Source organism: Cibotium barometz, chromosome 28 (assembly GCF_041138505.1).
Source record: "Cibotium barometz isolate CiBa-2024 chromosome 28, ASM4113850v1, whole genome shotgun sequence".
Taxonomy (NCBI): Eukaryota; Viridiplantae; Streptophyta; class Polypodiopsida; order Cyatheales; family Cibotiaceae; genus Cibotium; species Cibotium barometz.
In genome coordinates, this window is record NC_141073.1 from 35,821,364 (window position 1) to 35,833,475 (window position 12,112).

The 12,112-nt window shown below is 45.5% G+C and overlaps 1 protein-coding gene across 1 annotated transcript in view; it reads right to left on the minus strand.

Moving 5' to 3' along the window:
- The window catches only part of LOC147622785 (Signal recognition particle, SRP9/SRP14 subunit), a 47,685-nt gene that overhangs the window by 19,323 nt on the left and 16,250 nt on the right, over window positions 1-12,112 (minus strand). The window contains exon 2 of the mRNA XM_086822408.1: window positions 8,346-8,389. Within this exon, the coding sequence (XP_086678534.1) occupies window positions 8,346-8,348 (3 nt within the window). The 5' untranslated portion in view covers window positions 8,349-8,389. The remainder of the gene's footprint in view (window positions 1-8,345; window positions 8,390-12,112) is intronic.

Below are 12,112 nucleotides of genomic sequence, written 5' to 3' on the forward strand. Positions count from 1 at the left end.
TGTGCACGGGGACATGGTGGACAGTGTGAATGGCATCAGGTTGGAGTGAAAGAGGAAGCCCATGTGTGGACAACCCCAAAAGTGTGAAGGGGGCCAAGTGATTAAAGTTCTCTCTCATAACTCATGGGGACAAAGGATTTTGGAGGGGACAAAGGTTTAAAAACCTTTAAAATTATAAAAGAACCCCTTTTTGGGGATAATTGTGGCCCTTAGGCTATTTTGGGGCCACGTGTGCTTTTTGGGAGAAAGAGGGGCTGGCACGCAGAAAGAGGCGCCTATCTCTTGTGGACGTGTGTGCTTTTTCGCTGAGGAGGGCTGGTCGCCTGAGAATACATGGCTGGCTGGTTCTCTTCTTGGATTCACAGCTTGGCTACAGCATCTGTGAGCAGGTACAGCTGCAGGAGAAGGAGGCAGACTGGTCAGCAGGGATTTTCCCTTGCAGGCGGCTGCAGGACAGCAGGCGCACAGAGCTGGGTGTGCCCTCTCTCTTTCCCATGCCAACAGGTGGGCTGGACTGCAGATTGGCTGGCGGCTGGTACAGGTGGTAGCTGCAGGCCTGTACGGACAGCAGGAAGGAACTGCTGGCGGGCTGCGCTACAGGGACTATAGGCACAGCTGAGTGTCTTCTTGTGCTTGCTTTTTGGGTGAAAGCAGTGGGACTGCACATGCGCCTTAACTCTCTTTTTCCCTCCCTTGCTTGCTATGAAACACCCAATAGCACTGGTGCTTTTTGGAGGGGGCGTGTTTTTGCAGAAGACAAGGGCTGGTTTTTCTTGACACAAAGGTGAACAAGGGCTGGTTTTTCATGAACATAGACATCATGTAGATGGCGTTCATCTGATGGAACTTTCAGCTTCTCTTTGCTTTGGATTCGGGACTGTTTTGGGACAGTTTATGGGCTGTTTTTATTTGGCTGCAAATTCAGCTATGTACTTGGGTTTCTGGCTGCAAGTACACGTCACTTGAATATGTTTCTTGGCATGGGAGTGATGCAAGCTCGCATGGCTGCGTGCTCATGGAGCAGATTGTTTTCTTCCTGCTAGAAAGGAACAGTGGGACCTACAGTTATGGGCATCTCTATGTTGCCAGATGTTTCATGAGGGAACAGGCAACTAGATGTACGGGAAACAGGCCTAAGGGTTTCATGTGGAAACAGGTCGTCGGTTTCTCGACGAGGAAACATGTTTTTGGGTTTCTCCAGGAGATAGGTCACATGCAGGAAGAAGGTACAGGAGTGGACACATGTATGGTACAGCCTTGCTACTGATAGGACAAGGGACAGGAAATCCATGACAGAGATGGATAGTACCCTTGGATGGTAGAGAGGGTTTGTACAGGTGTGTCAACTGTATTGTATGCTGTGCTGTGATGCGAGTTCTCTTTTGAGAGACAGTTTGGGAGTCTGTGTTGTGATACAGGAGCACTGGATGTGTCAGGGTGTGATGCTGTTCATAGTGTGAGAGGCTATGGATGGATGTGGCAGCCTTGATCATGGGAGAAAGCTTCTGTATGCAGACTCAATGTGAGAGAGTCTTTCGATGTGAACAATGGCTGGACTTGTTTGTGGATGCCGTGTGGATCAGAAGCCAGATGCAGGTTCTTTGCAGGCTTCAGGAGATCTACTGGGACGGCTGAGTTCCCAGCCTTATATTGTAATCAAAGCTCTTAAAATCAATTAAAGAAATACCGCAAGGGGCGCCACTGCGATTTGGGGCCAATCGGTGTCCGTGTACTATTTGCAGGAGCACTCTAGCTCCCCCTGTTTGTTTTCCTTTTCTAGGTCCTCAATGGTGTTGAAGTGTTTTATGTGCGAGTGTTTGTTTCACCGCCCTTTGCTTTCTGAAGGCCGGTTTACAAGGTTCCGTTTGCCGGGACACATCGTCGACTTTCTCAAGTGGGCGAGTCCGTGGTTGCTTTGGTTGGGACAATCGCCAACTTTCCCAAGGGGACGAGCTCGTGGTTGTCTCATGAGAGTCACATCAAAAGCTTCAACATGAGGAAAGTGAAAAGGAAGTGCAGGACACAGTACAGGATTTTGTGTCTTTGCCTATATGAGGTGAAGAGCAAGAGCTGAAGATGAAGCTCAGGAGAAAAGACACCAAGGACAAGAAGTAGTCGGCCAGGAACAAGAAGCAGTTGAAGTGTTATGGTGCAGGAGATGCGTTGAAGGCTATGGCTTTCGATAGTTTGTCACCGGTGGTATCTTCATAGAGGCTTCATGGGTTCGGAAGACAGTTTCTTTCTATGTTTAGCAGTGGTGATCTACTATGCTTCATCGAGGACTTGTGCTTACCACTTGGGTGGAGTGCAAGCAGGTTTTGGGTGCCTGAGGATGTATCAGATGAGGCTTAGATGGAAGTGGAGGAACTTGACGAGGTTCTTATTCCTGCGCATATACTGGCACATAAGGAAAGAAAGGTACAGGGTAAGGTTTCCCGTCGCTATCCTGTGAAGTTCAAGAGCTGTTCACTGATGGATACGAAGTGGATGGAGGAGGTTCACTGATGGATGCGAAGTGGATGGAGGAGGGTGACTTAGCAGATTCACCTCAGGATTTGCAGCTTTATCTTGATGCCTTTGAGTTAGAGCCGACTCTTATTGTGGCTCATTCAGGTTCAGCAGAGCATGGGTCTGGAGCATTGCCTGATGCTCAAGAGGGGGGTAGCACCTCCGCTCCCTTGTTACAGACAAGCTCATTTGTTATCTAGGAGTCGCTTGGTGACATCTTTGTATTCACCCGAAGGTACTGAGGCTGACAGTACATCTGCTTATGGGACTTCTATGATATTGTGTACTAGTCACATGAGATGGTAAAGTTGGCAGTCGCGCGCACCTTGAACTACTGCAACTATGGATAACTCTATGGAGGGCATAAGTCTTGCGAGCAGTCCTAGAGTTGGTTTGGTTCATGGAAATATGGATCGAACTCTGTTTGTGCATGTATGCATACACTTTTTGAGGTAGAGGTATTTTTGTATTCTGGTGCCATTGGATCCTGGTACCACTGAGAATACATTGGGAAATACTCTGCATTGTGTCATGTGCTGCATGTATGTTGGTATGATACATCAAGTGCTTTATTATGTTCATGGATGCACCATTAACTCCTGCGGGATGGCCATGAAACATATGTGGGAAAGTACTTAGTGGATGTAGTGTTTGGATGCATTGAGTGCTTTCATATGCTCATGTTGTACCATCAGTCGTGGGTCCTGCGGGATGTCCATGGGCGTAAGGCTTGCGAGCAGCCCTTAGACTGTTACTTTGGAGTAGGTAGAGCATTTTGAGGAGCATATTGTTTGCGAATGCATATGTGTGTCATGCATATCTGTGTCATATGTAGAATGATGCATGGTTTTGTTTTTGGCTAACACAGGTAACGTGTTTCCATTTGGTTTTAGACTTTTGCTGTAGGTTCTGAAGGAACAAGCAAGAAGACAGTGTGGCTTATTGTGCAGGATGATTATTTTATCACCCAGATGCATTGGAAGGCCATTGTTTTTGCCATATGGGGTGTCTTTGCTCATAAGATGCTTTACTGTGCCATTGAGTGCAATCGAGGACGCTTGCCATTTCAAGAGGGGGGTATGTCACGACCCTGTGTTTTTCTCTGGACAAGATGCAGGTGTGCACGGGGACATGGTGGACAGTGTGAATGGCATCAGGTTGGAGTGAAAGAGGAAGCCCATGTGTGGACAACCCCAAAAGTGTGAAGGGGGCCAAGTGATTAAAGTTCTCTCTCATAACTCATGGGGACAAAGGATTTTGGAGGGGACAAAGGTTTAAAAACCTTTAAAATTATAAAAGAACCCCTTTTTGGGGATAATTGTGGCCCTTAGGCTATTTTGGGGCCACGTGTGCTTTTTGGGAGAAAGAGGGGCTGGCACGCAAAAAGAGGCGCCTATCTCTTGTGGACGTGTGTGCTTTTTCGCTGAGGAGGGCTGGTCGCCTGAGAATACATGGCTGGCTGGTTCTCTTCTTGGATTCACAGCTTGGCTACAGCATCTGTGAGCAGGTACAACTGCAGGAGAAGGAGGCAGACTGGTCAGCAGGGATTTTCCCTTGCAGGCGGCTGCAGGACAGCAGGCGCACAGAGCTGGGTGTGCCCTCTCTCTTTCCCATGCCAACAGGTGGGCTGGACTGCAGATTGGCTGGCGGCTGGTACAGGTGGTAGCTGCAGGCCTGTACGGACAGCAGGAAGGAACTGCTGGCGGGCTGCGCTACAGGGACTATAGGCACAGCTGAGTGTCTTCTTGTGCTTGCTTTTTGGGTGAAAGCAGTGGGACTGCACATGCGCCTTAACTCTCTTTTTCCCTCCCTTGCTTGCTATGAAACACCCAATAGCACTGGTGCTTTTTGGAGGGGGCGTGTTTTTGCAGAAGACAAGGGCTGGTTTTTCTTGACACAAAGGTGAACAAGGGCTGGTTTTTCATGAACATAGACATCATGTAGATGGCGTTCATCTGATGGAACTTTCAGCTTCTCTTTGCTTTGGATTCGGGACTGTTTTGGGACAGTTTATGGGCTGTTTTTATTTGGCTGCAAATTCAGCTATGTACTTGGGTTTCTGGCTGCAAGTACACGTCACTTGAATATGTTTCTTGGCATGGGAGTGATGCAAGCTCGCATGGCTGCGTGCTCATGGAGCAGATTGTTTTCTTCCTGCTAGAAAGGAACAGTGGGACCTACAGTTATGGGCATCTCTATGTTGCCAGATGTTTCATGAGGGAACATGCAACTAGATGTACGGGAAACAGGCCTAAGGGTTTCATGTGGAAACAGGTCGTCGGTTTCTCGACGAGGAAACATGTTTTTGGGTTTCTCCAGGAGATAGGTCACATGCAGGAAGAAGGTACAGGAGTGGACACATGTATGGTACAGCCTTGCTACTGATAGGACAAGGGACAGGAAATCCATGACAGAGATGGATAGTACCCTTGGATGGTAGAGAGGGTTTGTACAGGTGTGTCAACTGTATTGTATGCTGTGCTGTGATGCGAGTTCTCTTTTGAGAGACAGTTTGGGAGTCTGTGTTGTGATACAGGAGCACTGGATGTGTCAGGGTGTGATGCTGTTCATAGTGTGAGAGGCTATGGATGGATGTGGCAGCCTTGATCATGGGAGAAAGCTTCTGTATGCAGACTCAATGTGAGAGAGTCTTTCGATGTGAACAATGGCTGGACTTGTTTGTGGATGCCGTGTGGATCAGAAGCCAGATGCAGGTTCTTTGCAGGCTTCAGGAGATCTACTGGGACGGCTGAGTTCCCAGCCTTATATTGTAATCAAAGCTCTTAAAATCAATTAAAGAAATACCGCAAGGGGTGCCACTGCGATTTGGGGCCAATCGGTGTCCGTGTACTATTTGCAGGAGCACTCTAGCTCCCCCTGTTTGTTTTCCTTTTCTAGGTCCTCAATGGTGTTGAAGTGTTTTATGTGCGAGTGTTTGTTTCACCGCCCTTTGCTTTCTGAAGGCCGGTTTACATGGTGACAGAGGGCCACACACCTGCTCCTTCAAGAAGCAATTGCGTATAAAACGACCAAGTATGGTAGTTGGAAGGAGTCAGCTTCATGGAATCACTCACTTAAGGGGGTTAATAGGATGGCACATGGGAAGGGATTGGGATGAGGGTTTGTGGGAGGGGAGTAACAAGAGAAGTGGTGGTGGCGGGGAATATGGAAGGAAAAGAAACAGGAATCCAGGAATAAGGTAGAGAAACAAGAAGCTGGGAAGAAGAACCCTGTGAATTTGGGGCTTGGGATTGGGGAGAAGAAAAGAGAATCCCCGAGTGAGAAGAATGACTATGACCAGAAGCCATATCTCCGATAACACAGCAGAATCCTCCTCTTCAACAGAGCTGATCAAAAAATCAACAAACTCCTCCTCAAAAGCTGAGTGCAGCAAAGAGAAAGAAAGGAGAAGAAGGGATGGGAGGGTGGGAAACCAAAAAGAGAGGTAAGAAATGACTCCCCTGGGTTAAAACCCTGTTGTAGCACCAAAATACGGGACTGAGATCTGAAAACGCAGATCTCAGGCTGAAAACGCAGCACCTCTGTGGAAAACGCAGCTCCTCAGGGGAAAACGCAGCTCCTCAATGGAAAACGCGGGTCCACAGCAGAAAAAAAACGCAGCTCCTCAGTGGAAAATGCAGCTCCTTTGTATATGAAGATGCAGTGAATCTTTGCGTGCAGCAGTAGATGTAGAAAACGCAGGTCCCTTTGCAACACTGGGCTCAGATACCATGCAAGAATGGCTGTAAAACAGAAAAAACAGCAAATAGATCTTGCAAAGAAGCACATGTGCAAAAGAACTGAAGTAGAAAACTTGTTATCCGCTGAAGTAGAGCACGAGGGCTGCCCGTAGGTGCATACAACCAACAGCAATAGCTAAATAATGATGTGCTAATGATGCTAACCCAAGCCACCTATTTATAGGTTGGACAAGAGCTGGTCGGCCAGTATAAAAACAGTGGGCTGGTCGACTATGCAAAAAATACTAAAATAATGTCTAAAAAATAGCAGAAAAATATCTAAAATAAGATGAATGCATGGCCTCATAAATCTGGCCAGATACAGCATGAAATATGCACATATACGCGCCAACAGAGACAAAGGGGATGATGACAATCATCCAAGAACAGAAGTTGGAATCCCGTCATCAAGTTTAGTAGAGGGGGATGTCATGTGCAAGACATGAGCATGCTCATTCCCAAGGCTATTTCCTAGAGGACGACAGATAAAGAGCCAGTTTTGGAACCATATTCTGGAGCTACAGCAAAAAGGCATGGGCAAGAAGACTGTGGAATCAACCAGGAAGCTGCATATCTATGTCGACTGCAGCAAGAGGGGGATTTGTCCAGGGACCTGGCCAACAGCAAGCCGGCCAGCCCACAAGTGTTTTCCAAGCCTATAAATAGCACTCGCTTGGCTCCTTAATGATCATTCAATCCTTCATGGGCTGAGTCATTAGAATAGGCCTAGATTAGGTGATTACCACCTTTTGAGGGCAAGCCAAAGGCTTGCCATGATGTACGCCTTTTTGTATTGTATGAACATACTAAAACTTAGCTATCTCTCTCTCTTCTCTCCATCTCTCTTGCTTGCATTTTGCATCAGGTTGTTCCAGGATGGTGTTTAGGGTTGAAAGAAGACTCCAAGAGCTTCCGCATATGACAATAATTGTCAATGGCCTATGGTGGACTTGGTGTGGTTGCTTCAATTCATATGGCAACAAAAAGGCAGTAAAATGGGTTGCTTGGAGCTACCCCTTCCTTAATACTAATAAGAAATTAAGGGTCAAGGATTGCAAAAGATGGAGGAGTCTGACTACCATTAGTGTTCTCATTTGTCTTGTTTCACATATGCCTCAAGAATCAAAGCTAGAGTGCTTGGAGACAATTCAAAAGTCAACTTAGTATAAAATATCTTTGAGAGGATCCATGCCCTGAATTCACCTTGATTCTTGTTTTCTAGCCCCCCCACACTGTGGTGGAGCTACCTTTTACAACATCTTCGTTCAAGTTTAAAGGGAGACGCACAAAACCAATAAGAGAATTTTACATGACCACGGTTACCTGCTTAGGCGCAACCAGAGTGGGAAGCTAATACACATCCTTCCATTGACCATTGGCCAAAGAGTGGAACATCACTAGTTCCATTTATGGATGCACACGAGGTTGCCAAGCAAGAGATACTTAAGGGGATGCCTCTTCTATTTGTAGTGTTAATGGCTTGAAATCAGGTCCATTTGTCAATGATATTTGTGGATGTGTTGAAATTCCTTTATTCTTTTGAAGATTTACTGAGGGACTTACTAAGGGACTTTCTGTGGAACTTCCTATAATGAAGGAATTTTAGTATGCACATGCACATGGGGCTTGGGCCTAGGCATATGGGGCTTAGGGCATCTTTATCCATGTGGGACTAGGGCACTATAAAAGGCACATGGCCTATGTACTTTGTACGCTTTTGATATACTTTCATATCTTTTGATCATTATACACATCATCTTTCTTGGAACTTATGGCCCAAGCTTTCATGGCTGTGTCATGGCAAACTTCCCATGTCTAGGAGCTACTCCCTATGATGAGTGGATCTAGATATCTTTCTTGCACTTACCGAGGGACTCTTGAAATACAAGCACACTAAAATAAAGAAAGCAATGCAAAAGATGACCATTAAAATTATTCGGGAGCAAAAACAACACACGCATAACAAAATAAAATCAATAAGCTACAGCACTTAAGTAGAGAACTTTTAAAACACACGCAAATTTACATGGAAGGACCTTTCTTGATTTCAACCAATTCTCTAGAATTGAAAATAAGTCCAAAAAAAAAAATTAATACCATGTTCCTTGTACTGTATCAGCTCGGTAGGAAGATTTGGAAAACTGCATCAAAGTAAAAAAAATTAAACAAATGAATCTAGACCCATCAACTTGAAACTAGATTATCGTACCATGTTAAGCTACCAAAAATTGCACACTGCTGCAAGGGTGTTAACTATCTTAAACCTACTTCAAAATTTGAATGAATTCTTGTATACCCATGCTTACATTCACGCAACAGCATAAGATGCTCAAAATATCATATCGGGACACACTAAACACATCATCACATAACATAGTTACGACAAACGGGGATGGAAACGAGAACGGAAACATTAATTTTAGGAAGCCTAAAGCCATGTTAGCAAGGACAATGTAAAAAGGGGGGAGAAGAAAAAATTAAGATAGGATATGATTGAAGATTGGGGGAAAGGGGATTTAGTGAGGAGAAGAAATAGGAGAAGCTATTACTACCCTAAATTGGGGGTTATGAAGGGTAAACACCAATTTCCCCTATTTCCCTTGCCATTTCCCACCTTAGAAATGTTTCCCTAACAGAAACGTCTTTCAGGCTGCAAGCAAAGGGGAAACATGGTTTCCTATATATGTAGGGACACCATTTCGGCCATTCTCGTAGCTATGTTACAGAATCCAAATTAAATGAAAAAGGCATTGGGCGAGCCTTTCACAATGAACTCCTTGAGGCTCTGCATGCTCTACCACAAAGGAAGTTACAAGGATACGCATTCCTTTATGATCAAGATTTTCGTACATTGAAGCATTTAGATCATAATTGAGGAGAGAACTTACAAGAGATCCATAGAATCATCCACACTCACCAACATCACTCCTCCCCTTGCTCTTTGTAGAATATTTGCATTATTGATATCAAAATGAAAAAATTTGCTAAAAATTGTTCACAGATACCTCACCGTGCTCTAAGTGCATTACCACGCTAGAAATGGAGCAATCTAATTCTATATATTCTTTGTCCATCACCAAGCATCTAAGCTAACTTAAAGGCCCTAAAGATCACTTCTTTGCTAGATTTCGCTATCCCCCAAACACATCTTCTCACATGCCAACAAAATTCAGCTGTACCATCAGAGATGATATGGGGCATCACAACACTCTCTGAGTCAATTACTAACCACGCCACGGCTCCAAGAGGTATGTCACAAGAGATCATAGTTGCCAAAAAATGTGTTTGCTATAAATCCTACTCGTAGCAAACGTTTGAAATGTTTTTTCCAAGTTTTTTTCACGGCTTTTTTTTAAACCTTTAAAACACGTCTCATCAAGAAAGCAACCACTACAACTGCCCAAAAAAAACGTACCTGCATAGCACTCGAAAACGACGCTCCCTGTACTTGCTCCTACACATGTTGCTTTTTTTCTTGGAATTTGCCCTGCTTCTTCTGCCTGAGACTCCTCCACCCTATTTTCAAGGTTGGTACCTTGATTTTTTTGCTTGCAATCTGAAAATTTTAGATTTTGAAATTTGGACATTTTTGCCAAGCTGCCCAAATTTTCTACGTCTCTTCACAATGCCGCGCTACAAAGATGCCATGTGGGCTCACATCACTCCTCAAGGTAAATATGGAAGTTCTTACACAGTCAGATGGAAATGTAATTTTTGCACGAACATATCATGTGGTTCCCTTATCCGTGTGAAGGCCCATTTCTTGAGTTTAAAAGGGGAAGGGATTGGACCATATCCATAGGTTCCACCACCTATTTTACCCTCTCTTTAGCAATGGAGGAGAGAGATCGAAGACGTGAAAGGAATTCAGCCTGATGATGCCATTGCAGGCATGGACATAGAGGATGCCTACATAGTATACTACGCAAAGCCAAGCAAATACACCTAGAAGTACGTATGAACACTGGGAGTTGAGTCTAGCTCCACTCCTCGAGCTCAGAGGACATCTTTGTCGGTCGCCCCTGACGGTAGCCACAGCCTTAAGAGGGCAACCATAAGAGCAAGGATTCAAAAAAATGAGTTAACCAAGCTCTTTATACAATGTGCATTGTCCTTTCTGATTGTGTGTACCCCTCATTCGAAGATAGCGATAAGGGCAATAAGCCGCATTGGATGCGAGGAGATGATGGCACCAGCTCATGTCACACAAGCACATGTATCTACAGATGGTGCATCTACGAGAGTGGCAGTAGCAGACGTAGAAATTGATCCTACCGATGTTGAGGCATCGTCTCCTTTGACACTAAGTCAAATAGATCTAGGAAGGAGAGAGATGAGATTGAGGATGTGGAGGATCTTCAAGAATCAGAATGGATGATGAGGGTTGACACTTGGGGATTGCTGCTTGACTCTTGAGTCTTGACTCTTGAGATTGAATTTTTTTTAGTTTGGTGATTGGTCCATGAGCCATTTACGAAATAATATAAATCAATATTTTACTGATTTATGAGGATGTATGGACTCTTAGACAAGCTTTCGGTATGGGAGGTTATCCAATTTCGGGAAACCTGGAGGTCATTCTAAGCACCAAGGACAAGACTCAAGCTTTGGTCTAGGCGGGACGTGTGTACGACATGTCAATGAATCGATTGGAGGGCCAAGTGTGTGGAAAACAAGCTTAATACTAGTTATTTACGTGTGTTCACATCATTATTATGAGGATGGACTAGTTTATTAACGAACGCCGGGCAATTTATAATTTTTGGGCCCCTCATGAGTTTTTAAAAGGCTTCTGTGATATGCGAAAGCTTACAAACACGATTATGCTTTAGATAATGAATATTCAGCACCCTGGTTCCTGACGATCGCACAGTGGGTAAGAGTGCAAGAGAAAGAAAGAAAGAAAGATATATTAAGGGTCTACTAAAGACCCAATGGGCCTATGAGACCAAAGTGTACAATAATGTCCATGGCATATCTCATCATGGAATGGAAAATAAAACAGAATGAAAACATAAATATAGCTATCTCACTGGGGTGATACAATACTATCCATGGAAACTCGTCATGGAATACTAAGAACATAAAAACATGGAAGCAACATCAGCTCCGAGTAGATGGTATACCACTCTCCAAAATGTCAAGATGGGGTTGACGAGTATGGCCGAGAGGTCTCCCTCAGCTATGTCACGTGGAAAGAAAGCTCGATGGCGGTGGAGCATGTCCTGGATCTGGAGCAGATGAGGTGATCGTGGCCGACAGGGGGGTCGAGGGCGTCGGGCACGCTGGAGTGTAGAGGCTCGGTCCGAGGTAACTCCTCTCAGGTGAGGTTGGTCCAGAGCAGCTCAAGGAGGGTCCACAAGATCCACTATGCCGGCGTCCTCCACCTCCTGGGTCCGGAAGAAACTGGTGATGGTTCTGCCGAGGGAGGAGGCGGGGTGGCTGGGCTTGTGTCTCAAGAAGGTGTCCCTGTGTCTGCGGAGCTCAAGCAGGAAGAGGCCCAAGCAACGCTAGTCCTGGAAGTCAATGATCCTGGAGAGTGGACCGAATCCCTCACGAAATAGACAGTGAAACCTCCCGCGGATCTCATAGTTTACTTGGCAGCGGCATATGTAATGCTCCTCCGTCTCAACCTATGTGGCATACTCGGCAGATCCTCTCCTCTCTGGGTGTCCGTACGAGCTTCCCGGGAAGATGCGCTCATGTCTCCACTCTGAGGCGGTGGGAAGAAACCCGTATCTGGCCGAGCGCAATCCGCATGGCATGGGACATGTGAACACTCAAGTAGCCCAGTTGCTGGATGAATCCATCCTCAGTGAGTGTGAGAAAGTGGTCTCTGTAAAAGTGCATCTTCGTGGGGAGCT